This window comes from Epinephelus lanceolatus, chromosome 19, assembly GCF_041903045.1.
Source record: "Epinephelus lanceolatus isolate andai-2023 chromosome 19, ASM4190304v1, whole genome shotgun sequence".
In the NCBI taxonomy this organism is placed as follows: domain Eukaryota; kingdom Metazoa; phylum Chordata; class Actinopteri; order Perciformes; family Serranidae; genus Epinephelus; species Epinephelus lanceolatus.
Genome location: NC_135752.1, coordinates 20,455,779 through 20,470,012, shown reverse-complemented (window position 1 = coordinate 20,470,012; position 14,234 = coordinate 20,455,779). Strand labels below are relative to the sequence as shown.

The following is a 14,234-nucleotide window of genomic DNA, read 5'->3' as shown; positions in this document are numbered from 1 at the left end:
GCCACATTGTAATTTGATAATATTTCAATTAACTGTGCAGGCCCTGATGGGAATATTGTTTTAAGACAGATTTAACAAAATGTGAATCTGTCTTAAAACAATATTCATATGCCCATCACTGCTTTTGTGACGGCACCAAAATCAAGGTGGACATATGTTCTTACAAGAAATCACAATCCTTATCAAACATTTGCTGTTTTAAAAACACAGGCTTGTGTGAGTTAAGTATGATGTCCACAACTGAGTCAAAGGAATGTCTGACCCGCTCCTGGATAACATCCCTGGTTATGAAAACACTGACCTATGACCCATGACTCCCCTGAAGAGGTGAAGTCGTAAATCAAGCTGCAGTGTGTGTGTGTGTGTGTGTTGACTTCCCTACACAACAGAATGTCATCTGATAATAAATCTGGCCTGAGGGGACCCTGTGACCTCTAATGCTTAAAAAACAGTCTGAAAGCATGTTAGTGTGTTTCTGGCTGTATTTTCAAATCAGAACAATATGACTAAGCCTGTATATTTGACACTTGCTTGAAAAAGGGAGGTATAAAGTCATTATTCACAGTTCTGCTCCACCAGCAGCAGGAGGTAGAACAGAACTATTGACGAGTATGTCATCTGGTGATACATGGTATAACATTCTTTTGCAGGCGTTTGATTGTCCAAAATGTTCAGTTTTATTATAGATTTTCAGAAAAAGGTTGTAAAGATTTATGATGCTGAGCCCAGCTCTGCCTGTAAAGTTTTTCCAATATAGGGCAAAGAGAAAGATTCATCATTTACCCGGCCTTCACTGAGCTGTCTCACTGAAACTGTGTTTTCTTTTCCATTTTTAACACTTATTCATAAGTTTGAGTAATTTCTATGATGCAGAGACAAATACTGAAATGTCATGGTAGCATGAATGGAGAGCTGAGAGCTGAAATCTCATTTGTATGTGCAATTCTCAGAAACAGCGACTGAATTATATTAGTAACATTTAAGCATGTGCTGCTGTGGTGGCTGTGGGGGATGACGAATGTTTGTAGGAGTGGAAACAGTTGTACAAAAGTCTACGAAACCTTGCATCTGGAATAAAAGAAAATAAGATAAACGAGTAATTAAATAGAATTTGGACATTTCACAGGGATCTACTTTAACCCACCTGCTCAAAAATGTAACAAATAAATCCCTAAAAACTCCTCAGTCCTCTGTGCATGACTTTATCCAGTCCTCCAGCTGAAAGATGTGCTCTTTCATTTGACAATAACCAGGTCTGGACAGTTTATAATCAAGTTCTCCACAGTATTATATGTCTGTTTTGTACAATCCCGGCCAGCAGAGAAGAGCTTCTCTTACTTAGAAAAAGTCTGAGGCTTTCCGTCTCTTGGGAAGTTGCAGCAGATTGTCTGTGAGTGACGTAAGGTCCTGAGAGCTCGGCGTCTTGGCTTTGTTTGGCGTTGGCGTTCCTGAGGGAGTGGATGGGCCACCGAAGGGAGTCTTGCATCCAGTGACTCTGTGCGAGGGCGATGGGGTGTAACTCGCTCGTAGTGCTTTGTCCGTGTATTTGCTAGATGTCCGATTTACGAGCCTCTGCAGGGCGGGGGTGAGGGCTGGGCTCAGACCTTTAGGTGTAAGACTGTAACACAAAGGTTGATTTGGTTGGTTAGTTCATACGATTCCTTCACAACTACACTAAAAAAGAAAACCAGCAGCCTAAAATAATTTAAAGGTGACCTGTTATGCTCATTTTCAGGCTCATACATGTATTCTGGGTTTCAACAAAAACATGTTTACATGCTTTAATGTTCAAAAATACTTTATTTCCTCATACTGTCTGTGCTGGAAAACCTGTATTCTATCTGTAACACTCCATTTTAGCACCTGTTAGAGCCCCCCTACCGAAAAAGCCCTATCTGCTCTGACTGGTCAGCATGCTCAGGAGTCTCTGCACCATTACTGCAGCTGAAGAATGACTCTGAGTATAGCGACATTTTCTTCCATGAAAAATCACCAATAAAAGTTCTAAACCAAAAATATTCACAACCAAACATATTCCAGCAGGAATATGATCCGTAATTGGGGAGAAATTAAAATCAACAACCACCAAGATTACATGTTTCCCTGATGTTAGCATGTAGCTCCATGTAGCACTCCGTGTAATGTAAAGACTCGCAGGAGTGTGCCTTGAGCAGATGACCACATAAAGAACTCCACTATGAGCTGACATCAGCTTGATGCAAAAGAAGAACAGTTGAAAACAGAGGATTCACAACGTTCCGAAGCCTTAGGTTTTTGCTCACAGGGATTACTTTTACATACTTGTTCCTTACTTACATACTTGTTCCTTATTATTATACTTCTCGAAGCAGATTTTCTGTTATGACAGACAATAAAGTTTTCTGAATCTGAATTATTTGAAACTTTGACATTGTAACCGTTTATCTATCTGTGACAGAAAATAAGGACAAGCATAGTAGGTGCCCTTTAAACTTAACTTTCTCTTTTAAATGTAGGATTTGACAGATTCAGTAAGAGGTTGTTGCCCATTTTCAACCAGCTCTGTTGCATCGCAGTGAGTGCAAATAAACAGTGTTTGACTCAGATGATGTGGAGCTGGTTGAAAGTCAGGAAAGTTTCAAAGGTCAAACATCTTTACCTTGCAAGGTTCTCTGTGACTTTTCGTAACGCCTCCTGTTTCTTTGCACGGTTTTTAGCGGCAGCTTCATTGGCCATCTTTAAACCAAGTCTCTCTCGTCTTCCTGGCTCTGGAATCTTTCAGAAACAAGATACATTCAATGTCATCATTTTACAAATTAAGAAAAAAGAATCAATCATTATCAAAACATTATAGCTACCACTGAAGGTTCACTACCTTAAATGATGGACCATGATTCCTCTCAACGTAAGGAGTGTCTGATCCATCCAGACGAAATGGTGTGCTCTCAATCTCACCCCAGGTCATGAGAGGCGACTCAGCCACACCTGAGGGAACAGAAAAGTGCTTTCAGAAATCTCCAACTGTAGGTAGAGTTGTTCAATGAGCCATTTAAAGGAACATTTAGTTTGATCTGTCAGGACTGTTTCTATGCTGAGGATTTAAGACCCACTTACCAGGTGCGGGGGATGGCATACTTTCAAAACCATATCCGTTCACTGTTGGGGATTCATGTGGGATGAGCTCTTTCCCATCAGGGCCAACTTTACCCTGTTTGAACTGGATATAAAACATAATACATCAACTACAGTACTCGAGTTCACTCTTTTATTCATCTAAAAAATAGAGGGCCGCGCAGAGAAAATAAATTCACAACTATGGGGCACATAAAGGCCAAAAATGTACCTGTGCATTGAGGGCTGCAGCCTGCTGAATCTGGCTTTTGTTGAGAGCTTTGCTGAATGGGTCTCCAGCAAACCGTGTGTTCTTGTGAACTACTTCCCGTGGCTTCTTAAAGAGAGCATCATCGTCTTTAACACCTGAATAAAAAAAATAATAAAACATAAATGCCATATTTTCTCTAGCAGCTGAATTTGATCAATTGCATGCCTTCAATAAGGATTTATGTCAAAGAAAAAAAATTCAATCCAAGTTTGGCCATCTTACCCTCTGGATAATACATCAAGGCATTCTTCGCTTTGTACTCCCATGTCTCAAGTCCGGCTTTTGTACATTCAAGCGCTGCTTTCTCTGCTGGTGGTAAAGCGAGGTTTTGTTCATGACGCTGGAAAATATCAGACATAAAATATTTTTTAATGTGGTCATTAAATCATGCAACTATCATCATTCAATTGACTCAAAATCAAATTTTGTGACTCTATTATCAGTACAACTGTAATCCAAACATTTCTTTAATTGCTTTGAAATTTATATATGCTTTTAACTCTACATATACATACCTCTTTGTACTCAGTCTCAGCCTCGTATAACCAGGCATGCCTTAGCTTCTCCTTGTCTTCTGCCAGATCCATTATCTGCTCAAACGATGCATTATCCTCACTGGTATTTTTAGCAAGGAAGCGGTCCAGAGAGGGCAGCTCTTTCTCTTCCTTGTCATCATCCTTGCTTTCTATAAAAACAACATCAATAGAAATGGAGTTAAATCACTGTCAAGCATTTCTAAGTCCTTCTATTAATGCCAAACACAATTTAGGTTAGTTACAACAAAGGGGTTTGAGATCTGTGAGTTCATATAGACACACATACTGTATAAGCTCAGAACATTCTTCATCTACATTTAAATAAATTAGATACTTACCCCCATCTAAACCTTTACTGCCGTGAGTGGAGGAGGGAGATCCTGAATGGCCCACTGGCGTCTCAAAGCTCGCTGGTGTCACATCTTACATACAAAAAGAATGAAGAGAAAAAAGGGTAAAGTTCATACAGGCTGAATATTTCATTCTGTAAGCAAAATACAGCTACATGAAACAGTGTTCAGTTTCCCTCCTCATACTACTACTCACAAGGTGCAGAAGACCGTGGTGTAGATTTAGTCACAGATGATCCATATCTTATGGATATCTCTCTCATTCTCTCTAGGTCACCACTTTCCTCTGCTTCAAGATAGTCCTTCTGCGCCTGCAGTTTGGTCACATCTGGGAAGAAGTCCCGCTGGATGATCTTCTCCAAACTCTGTTGGGAGTAGAGATAGGAACATTTGACTTTGCAAAATGGATGATAATGACATTTTTCTCTGTAACTATACAACAACAAAGACCCACTGTAGAATTGTATTCAATGTATTTTCTCAGTCAAGTCTCACTGTCATCCAATTTAGGTATATGATGTTGGCTTGCTAGTACCCAAAACAAAGCTGTATCGTTATCAATTCATGTCCAAATTATTCTTGGGATGAAACGGTTGATCCGTTGGTCTTTGAAATGTCAGAAAATAGAGGAAAGTGCCAATCACAGTTTCACACGGCACCACAAAAATTATTCTGAATTGCTTGTTTTCTCTGCTTGACAGATCAAAAACTAAATACATCCTATCTACAATCAATAAAACAGGGATACGCTGCAAATCATATCATCTGGAAAGCTATTAGCAGGACTTTGGGCTTTTTAAAAAAAATACAAAATTTGAATATGAATTTTTTGTTTAACAATATTACAGTCTACTACTTTTACGTCAATTTATTTATTGATTGATTAAATAGCAGTGTCAGCTCTACAGGATGGTATCCTGTAAAAAATGCAGGATAAAAGACATTTTTAATGTGACACATAATATCAAATCATAATCTTACAATTGCCAACATCCTCGACCATATGTAGTCTGTTCTCATACCACGATATGACTCATACACTGACATGGATCCCATGTTATGTTTTCCCTACAGTAAAAAGGGGGTGGGGTAACGTTATCTCTGAGAATGAAACGCCACTTTTATGACAATTTTAATCAAACTATGTTACACTAATCCCAGACAAAGACCAAAAGTTATATGTGTTGGTTACACGTAACGATTATAACATTAGCCTGTTTTTTAAGATAGCATTAACAGAGCTAACACAGCACTGCTATCATGAGGTCTGATGACTACCTTTAGCCTCAGTCTTCTAAACCATAACAGGCTGTTATTTAGCTAGTTACCTCAATGTACTCCTCTTCATCGAGGACCTTTCTTTTCAGCTTCTCCTTCTCCTTGTCCTCGGGTTGTTGAAGCAGAGCCACTGTTGTGACCGCCGCAGGTACGAGGGTCCCGGACAGCGCTTTCCTCACGCTGGCGCTGCCCTCCATTGTAGACCCTGTTAGCCTCCTAAGCTAACGGCTAACGGTGATCCTTCTTAGACAAACGCTGACTAAATCGAAACGGAAGCCGGCTGTTGTACTTTAGAAACCTCGTTTACGTATTTAAAGTATGTAGTAAATAACGTTAACTAGATACCCAAGACCACGTAAACGCAACTAACTGTAAACAGTGGGCATGGCTATCCTAGCTAAACAGTTACCGTCGGCTAATTTCAGAACCAACGTACAAACAACGTCGTACGTAACCTCGTAATCGTTATGTCACCGGAAGTTTACAGCCTCTCCGGAAATTTCCAATATAAAAAAAATAAAATTTCCAATACAATCATTAAAATGTATGAATCGTTATCATAAACATGATAGCAATATACATTAAGCTATACATAAAAATATCGGCGTAATAATCATATTTTTGTAGAAAGTGTTTCCGTGTTTTCGTTCAGATCTACCTACTTGAGAATACAGTACTGATATTACCTTTTGTAAAGGATTCTGTGATAACATTTTGATAAACATAAATTTAAATTTAATTTTAACAATTATAATAATATCGTTTAAGTAATAAAAGATTATGTATTTACCAAGCAATACCCATAACTCTGATCCCTGTTATCTGCCCACATACAGAACAAATAGCCTACTATATGATATATAGTTTCAACCGTTTATATAGGCCTATAATTTCAATATATTATATTGTACCACATAAATTATCTGGTGATCCCCATTATTATGACCCAATAATCTCCTGACCCCCCAGATTAACAATCACTGGTTTAATTTGACTAACTGATATGGAGATGGAAAGTTGCTGACAGGCCTGGACAATTTTTCACCTAAGCTGCATGGAGTTTTGTAGTCATTGCAGATGTTTAAATACAGTGAAAACATTAAATTCTACTTAGATGTGTTCATTGCATTTCAGCTTTTAAATTGGTAAGATGCTTCAAATTGAATGTGTTATGGTTTGTTTTAAAAAATGAAGTCCTTCCATCTCTCTCAAAAGAACTTTATTTGTTCTCAAGGACACTTTTTATCACAGCAGTGCAAACAATCCAGTCACAGATTCAAAATTAGATATTCAGGATTAGTATTAGCATATACTGCAAGTCCTTAATCATGCACTCAAACAATCACATTCGCAAATAGGCTACAAAACTGTCTACCATAACATGATTTGACTGACAAAAATGTCTGACTATTACATTTAATAACATTGGCATTTTAAAAAAATCCTTTTATTGATGTAACTCAAGCTCACACACATTCACAGCTGTCTTCTTTTTCAGTGTAGTTGTCCATATATACAGTCCAAAATTCAGTTTTCTGTGTTTCCCACCCCAAATGAAAGTCTTTTCTGACGCCTCCATTTTGCTCTTCGGTTTTTAAACCAAACCTATCAGCAGAAAAAGGTCATGTTAGTTGTGATGCTCTTGTTTCATGACATACTTTACTTATATTGTCTGGCACATTTATATGGAAATAAACAAGTAGAACAATATTAGACCTAATTATCTACACAGGCATAAAGGTCAAATATGACAGAGATTAGGTGAAATCCAGCTCAAATGAAATATTTAAAGTTGCCTTCATCTTTGTCCATCTGCCATAGTTGGCACTATACAGCACTCAGGTGGAGCAGTCTAAAACTCCTCTACCCCTTCATCTCTGTGAAAACAGGACTGTTATCTGTTGAAAGGCTGAATGTTGACAGTCTTACCTCGACTCTTTCTTCTCTTAAGTGAGTACGCTGTGCTAGTTTCTCCCTTGTGGTCACATCTGGATACTGGTTCTGCAGGAACAGCTCCTCCAGTGCATCCAGCTGCTCCTCTGTGAAAATAGTGCGGTGACGTCTGGTTCGCCTCTGCACCTGACCGGGTGACTGCTCCTCCCTGTGAGCGTCTCCCAGCCTGCATGGGTCTGTGAGCATAGCCGGGGGCCATCCGTACTGACAGGCTGCAGGGAGGAGATCTGATTTAAGTTCAGGAGCAAAGAAGAAACCAGCTTAAAACATGCCAGTAGGGGTTTAGTCTTACCTTCATGAATGAAATCAGTCTGGTATATGTCTCCACAGTGGGAGCAGTAGCAGCAGCACAGGCAGGCGTGATGAACAGCCTCTGTCTGGCCTCCAGCAGGACTCACTGCCTTCTCTTTTAGTCCAGCGCCACTTGCTCCACACGGCCGTCTGTCTCCATTACTGTTAGGATATTTGCTCAGTATGTTTTCAATAGTGAAAGGAAACTTCTGTCTCTCCATCCTCATTAGTCCATCCATCTCCAAGGAAACTCCAGTAAAACACAAGCAGCAATGATCACAGGGGCACTGACACACAACACTTTTCGACAGTTCAGGCTCAGCTGCTCTTCTGCTTCTCCTCTCTCTACACCAGTGTGTCAGGCCCTTATAGTGAAATTGGAAGGCAAAAAAAGAAAAAAATAGTAAAACTATAATCCCCCCTGTAGACCAGACACATAAAACGGTTGAAACTTAATTCCTAGCTAATCTGGGCAGTTTTGTGAAGAGGTTAGGGAGGACGGCAGATTCAGTTAATCTTGCCTCATTCCTTTCTCCAAAAGAAATCAGATTTCACTGCATAAAATGAGAAGTGGAGAGCTCCTAAGATCCTTATTGTTGAGGTTTTAGAGAAAAGGGGATTGCTTGGTATTAGAAACCTGGATTTAAAGATGAACGTTTTTTTTTTTTTTTTTTTTTTTTTTTGGTGTGGCCGGAGACTTGTGTTATGCTGAATTTGAGGATTAGCTCTTATATTTATTTCATAATGTCACTTTCCTATGTAGCTTTATCAACAAATGATCTTGTGCAAATTAGTAATATGTTCAGTAAATGACACAAGTTGAGGCAACAACGATGCATATTAACTACACACAGTAATTAGGCAGCTGAATGAGTGACTCATCTCGCTAGTGACGTGTGTGGTGACTAATTGATTTGTTCATATTACTCAGTGCGGATAAAAACAAATGTAATTCATAAAAGGCGTCCCTCCATGTGGTTTGCATTCACAGTCATGCATCATGTGTCTTATCTGTGTGCTGCAGTCACTTCTCTGACAATGTGCACAAGCTGAGGTAAAGCTATTACAGGTTAAATTCAACCCCCCCAACAAATCCTGTGATTTCATACAAGGCAATAAACCTTTTTTTTTCTAGAGAATTAATGGATTTCCACAATCTGTCTTAAGCTCCTCTTATAAGGGCTTTTGAAAACAGATAACAATAAACACCATCCCATCCTTTTCACTTGGGTTTAATAGCGTCCAGATTGTTGATGTATAGTTTGCGGAGCATGTGAGATCGCTATCTCGCAGTTATTGTGGTTTTCAATAGAAGGAATTGTACCACATCCGCATTGGTTCAAACAGTTCAAAATTCATTACTGGGGATTAGAATGATAAAGGTTCATTTTGTTGTTGTAAGAGCAATATTTGGTACAAATGGTGCATCAGAAATGGGTCTGTTCAACACTTTACGAGCCCCACTGCTGCCCTACAAATACACAGCTTGAGGTGACATGTAATGGATAACACTGAGCAGCTCATTTGTTTTACTCTCTCAGTCTGTAGAAACAAAAGCCAACCACACACCAGTTCAGATAAAGTGACAAAATACAAGAGCGAGGCTGAAGAAGAACAAAAAAGAATTGCTTTTCTGCCTTATCGTGATGTAGCGCTACATTTTGAAGGCACACTTTTCTGTATATTATTAGGGTTAGGGACTGTTGGTTATTTATGAGAGGGGAAGGGGTGGTGCAAAATAGGGGAAGCATGTCAAATAATATTTTAAGCACTGGGTAGAGACTTATATTTTTTTATTTTGGCTTAGGGGAGAGACACACAATTTTAAATGGTTGTATTTTGTATTTATTTTAAATTCCATCAGATCAGCTCATTCTCATGCCGAAGGCAAGAAATACTGTCGCTTTGTCAGTGTCTTTTGCAGCGGTAAGATACGCCACCAGCCGACATCAGTTTGTAACGCAGCCGGATGAAACCTTTCGCAGTGTTATGATGTGCCGCTGGTTGGCTGGATGGCAGGATGGCACCTGTTGTTGCAGTATGATACACAGATGAGCGGTGTCAGTTAATAATATGGCCGGACGGCACCTGTCGCGGCAGTAGTGTAGTTTTAATCACTGACGGTAATGACATAATGTAAGGAGCTGGAAAGTCCCTATAGGATGCGTGGAAGGGGCGGTGGATAGATCTGACAAACCCTAGACTTTAATCCAAACTGTATGCATAGAAACTATACATTTCCTGTGAAAACTGACATCTGACAACAGGCATAAATCGACAAGTCATCCCGCAACATCAACAGTAAGCAAAGGAGGATACCTAGCATGTAATATGTAAATATAAATAGCATTGACCAAGCGGTGATATGTGATGTGCTGCGATGACAACGGGTTGGAAACATACCAAATTTCAGCTTAAAGGGAAATTTTGGTTTATTTCAACCTGTCTCCTATCGTCCTCCTAAATTTGTTTCATGTGACTAGTGACATAGAAATAATAGTTAGCATGTTAGCCCTTAGCCTAGATACAGCCGTAGCGTCAGACCTGTTAAAACGTAAGTGAACGGGCAACCTTCAAGTGCAAAGTTAGTCCACTAAACAAGCTTTTTTTCCACAAAGACCGCCTCATATCGTTAGGATAAATGTCAGAGACCATATAGAAAACGACATGTAAACGTGTTGTCTTACCTTACTGGTGTGGTGCCATGTTTGTTTACCATTTAGCTTTGCTTTCTAAAGTGCAGCCGAAATATATCTCGTGAGCTCTAGATAAAGCCCAGCTGGATACTACTCCAGGTGGAGGTGTCTCGTCCTCGGTCACATCCAGACCTTGAAGATAAGGCTGCAATCAGTCCCATTCCTTGCAACAGAGGCATTCCTCTTCTGGGGCACAGCATTCACAGGTACACCACCAATCTCCAGAGCTACGCAGCCTTGCAGCAGCCATTCCTCCTCTCTCGTCCTCTACCTGTTGTGCCTCTCTCTCTCCTCCTCCTCCGTTCTTCAATTTCACGAAGCTCTTCGTCAGTGTATTCTGGCTCAAATAAATAAGGGCAGCCATCAAACTCTGCAAAATCAAATTCCTCCTCCACAAAGTCGAAGTCTGACAAAAAGTCATTATTCTATAAATCTTTCATAAAATAAATTAATGAACTTTTCAGGCTACTGTCTGGTTCTGCCTTCCAGCTGTTGCTGTTTGTTCTCGCGATATTTCGGCCGCGCTTTGGAAAGCAGAGCTAGAGGGATAAACAAACATGGCAGCACACCGGTAAGGTAAGACAACACGTTTACATGTCGTTTTCTATATGTTCTTAGCCTGGTTCCAGACCATAGACCCCGCCCACTCAACTGAGTAGGCTTGCATCTCTGGTCTGGCATACTTCAATGAATTTGCGATTTATCTCGTCCAAACGCTGGACGGACCAATGAACGCCGGGGGTCTAGCAATTAGCCAATCAGCACCATGCTGATGTCAAGCTGTACGCCGGTGGGTAACTGGTGAGGATAGCAACAATGGTGACCGCTACAGATCTTACAGACCACATTAACGATGCTATCGAGGTATTTCGCCACTACTCGCGTTAATGGAGGACCAAATTAAGGAAGCTGCTAAACTGGACTTAATGGCGATGCAGCTGGGCATGCACGACGACGGAGACATTTTAAACGGGCAATGCTCGCTTGTTTTCGGCACCCCCGAGGCATGGATACTAATGACGTCAGATTCTGGGTGAGTCGTTGATCTCTACTGATTGGTTAGGGAAAAAATCAAATTCCCTCCCCCTTGTAAATCGCCTTCAATGGAAGCCATGTCAGACTGAAGGTTCTGGGAGCTTCAGTCTGACACTCAGGCTAATATGTTCTCTGACATTTATCCTAAAGATATGAGGTGGTCTTTGTGGAAAAAAGCTTGTTTAGTTGACTAACTTTGCACTTGAAGGTATGCCCGTTCACTTACGTTTTAACAGGTCTGACGCTACTATGCGCCCCCAGCTGTATCTAGGCTAACGGCTAACGTGCTAACTATTATTTCTAAGTCACTAGTCACTTGAAACAAATTTAGGACGATAGGAGACAGGTTGATATAAACCGAAATTTCCTTTTAAATTAGTGACATTTCATCAAAATCACTTTATTCTACATGTCTCATTAAAATTTTGCACTGTTTGCACTTACCAGATCCTGTAACAAACAAAAAAACAAGGCTTTTTTTCAATTCCACAATTTCGTTTTCAACCTTATACTTTTTTCATTCTGGCCTGGCACTGCTGACACTGTTGTGTACAGTTTATCTGGGAAAACAGTCATAACACACTTTGCTCATGCTGGATCAAAAAAACAAACAAACAAAAAAAAACTGTTGCTTCATGGAGGGTCAAGATAAAACAAAAAAAAAACAAGGAGTCACATCTTCCTCCTCCGATAAATAGAGAACAGTCCCTTTTATGGCAGAGTTGCAACTGAAACACGAATATTAAAGTCCACAAATCAAACCAGTACAATTCAGACAGAAGACTCAGGATTGCAAATACACCCACGCACTGACTGATGATAAATGAGCAGAGAACCCCACATGGCATCGGACTATTCATGTGTGAAAAAACTCACTGTCTCTGTTCACTGCTGGACCGGGGCCCAAAACCTCCTGGGGAATCACAGATTGCAGCTGTGCGACCAGGAAATGCAGAGGATCAGCCTTCCTTGCTGTGTTCTCTCCAGACTTGCTAGTGCAGGGAAACACAGTAACTGTTGAGAGCTCAGAAAACACTTGTCAGATAGTGATACCCTGGGGACTTTGGGGGAATCAAGGAAAACAATCATGTGGTTGCAGAGACTAAATATGAATATTTTGTTTCACTCTTTTTTTTCTCATATCTTTCCCCTGGAATCTGAAACTGAGCTCTGGGATCTGGTGTTTATTTGTCTGGCTTCAGCATCACCCTCCGTGAACTCATGTTTTTATGTTTATGTTCTTGAAATTGAAAGTCGAGTGGTATGCATTTATAGGGGACAAAGTGTATGGTTGTAAGATGTTTTGTCTCAGCACTTACAACTCACTGAATTTTGGTGTTCTTCTCAAATTTTGATGCAAAGTAGCCTTGTTTGTCTCATACAAATAGCAATGTTTCAAACTTCTCAAGCTATATCACAGAATTCATTAATTGATGTCAGATACAAGGAGTTCTATTCATGGGCGGATTATGACAGTCTGGGCACGGATATGCAAAAGGACCCACCATGTCTCCTTCATAGGCACGTGACACGCAGCCTCTTGTTGTTGTGGTGTCTTCTTTGGGTCATTTTGTGTCACTCTGAGGTATTTTTTTGGTTGTTTTGGTCCTTTTTGTAGTTATTTTGTGTCTCTCTGCACTCCCTGGGTATCTTCTGCAGTTATTTTGAGTCACTTCCTGGTCAGTATATGTTAATTTAAATGACATTTTGCAGGTGAAGGCCAGAGGGGTCCCTAGGGCTGTGCCCACTAGACCTATTCAATAATTCATCCATGGTTCATTTGTCACAACCAGGCTAAGTTGTAACAATAAGAGTGACAACTTAAACATTAGACAGTTGTAAAAAAAAATACACATAAAAAACTGAAATATAAACTGCACCTGTCAGATGCTTAGTATCTCATGTAGAGTGAGTCCAAAATACAAGTCTGCTGCCTCAGTATAGGAACCTGTCAAGACATCATCTGGCTGTGCATTGAAGACTATCTGACTTTCCTCTTTCTTGCTGTACCTGCTCAATGTCACATGACAGTATCATCTGGGGACAGACCTGACTGTCTTTCCCTGCCTCACCTCATCTGATGCAGATTTTAGTACATGCACAAGCACACACACATCAGTTTTTCTCACCAAGTCTCCTACCATGCTGAAAGAAAAGGTAAGGTAAAGAAGTTATATTTAGTTGTAACACTTGAAGAGGTGTTACAACCATCCCTGCCTCTGTGAGCCGTTGTTTCGCAAGCTGTGGCAACACGGTGGTTTGAAATGAGCAAAGATGAAATGTCACACATTTACCCAAGAGACTAAATGCAGGTTATTACATGACTCATCTCTTCTTGGTGAAAGTGGTGCTGTTACAACTCTCCCCTACCCCTAAGTATCTATCTTCTGTTATGCAGAGCCATTTTTTTGTTTTGTTTAAATCTTTGTTAAATGCACATAAATCTGTTTTGATAACCATCTAATTTTTGAGATGGTTTGTGGAGCCCTTATATGGACTTTTTGGAAACTCATGAGTAAGTTTTTTTTTGCAAATTATGCACTGCTGTGATAATAATTTTGTTATTTTTTTATTTTATTTATTTATTTATGTACTTTTATTATTATTATTTTATTCTTGAAATTACTTGTGTATTTTATTTTTCTTACCAGGGTTGGTGGATATTATACGTATGTTCTTTGTTGAAATGCTACTGTTCATGCTTGTTAAAATTCAATAATATTTTTTTTTAATA

The 14,234-nt window shown here is 39.8% G+C and overlaps 2 protein-coding genes across 3 annotated transcripts; both read right to left on the bottom strand.

Moving 5' to 3' along the window:
- Window positions 1–464: 464 nt before the first annotated feature.
- On the bottom strand, window positions 465–5,928 carry ess2 (ess-2 spliceosome associated protein). The gene is made up of 10 exons (XM_033646170.2): window positions 5,576–5,928; window positions 4,444–4,612; window positions 4,236–4,319; window positions 3,877–4,046; window positions 3,584–3,701; window positions 3,323–3,456; window positions 3,094–3,196; window positions 2,855–2,964; window positions 2,639–2,754; window positions 465–1,618 (listed from the first exon to the last, which is right to left on the bottom strand). The coding sequence occupies exons 1-10, from the start codon at window positions 5,720–5,722 to the stop codon at window positions 1,339–1,341; spliced, it is 1,431 nt and encodes a 476-aa protein (XP_033502061.1). The 5' UTR covers window positions 5,723–5,928; the 3' UTR covers window positions 465–1,338.
- Window positions 5,929–6,647: 719 nt separating this feature from the next.
- Window positions 6,648–12,492, bottom strand: LOC117269165 (homeobox protein goosecoid-2). 2 transcript variants are annotated; one of them, XM_078162097.1, is made up of 4 exons: window positions 12,377–12,492; window positions 7,771–8,134; window positions 7,455–7,690; window positions 6,648–7,130 (listed from the first exon to the last, which is right to left on the bottom strand). In XM_078162097.1, the coding sequence occupies exons 2-4, from the start codon at window positions 8,006–8,008 to the stop codon at window positions 7,053–7,055; spliced, it is 552 nt and encodes a 183-aa protein (XP_078018223.1). In that variant the 5' UTR covers window positions 8,009–8,134; window positions 12,377–12,492; the 3' UTR covers window positions 6,648–7,052. The 2 variants fall into 2 exon arrangements, with proteins under 2 accessions (XP_078018223.1, XP_033501877.1); XM_033645986.2 differs by lacking the exon at window positions 12,377–12,492 and having other exon boundaries at window positions 7,771–8,908.
- Window positions 12,493–14,234: the final 1,742 nt, after the last annotated feature.

Coding starts and splice junctions, on each gene's coding strand:
- ess2 (XM_033646170.2), bottom strand. CDS start 5,722: ATGGAGGGCAGCGCCAGCGTGAGGAAAGCGCTGTCCGGGACCCTCGTA. Junction 4,047..4,235: donor CAGTAAAGGTTTAGATGGGG/GTAAGTATCTAA, acceptor TTGTTTTTATAG/AAAGCAAGGATGATGACAAG. Junction 3,702..3,876: donor CTGAGACTGAGTACAAAGAG/GTATGTATATGT, acceptor GATATTTTCCAG/CGTCATGAACAAAACCTCGC.
- LOC117269165 (XM_078162097.1), bottom strand. CDS start 8,008: ATGGATGGACTAATGAGGATGGAGAGACAGAAGTTTCCTTTCACTATT. Junction 7,691..7,770: donor GACTGATTTCATTCATGAAG/GTAAGACTAAAC, acceptor TCCTCCCTGCAG/CCTGTCAGTACGGATGGCCC. Junction 7,131..7,454: donor TAAGAGAAGAAAGAGTCGAG/GTAAGACTGTCA, acceptor TTCTGCTGATAG/GTTTGGTTTAAAAACCGAAG.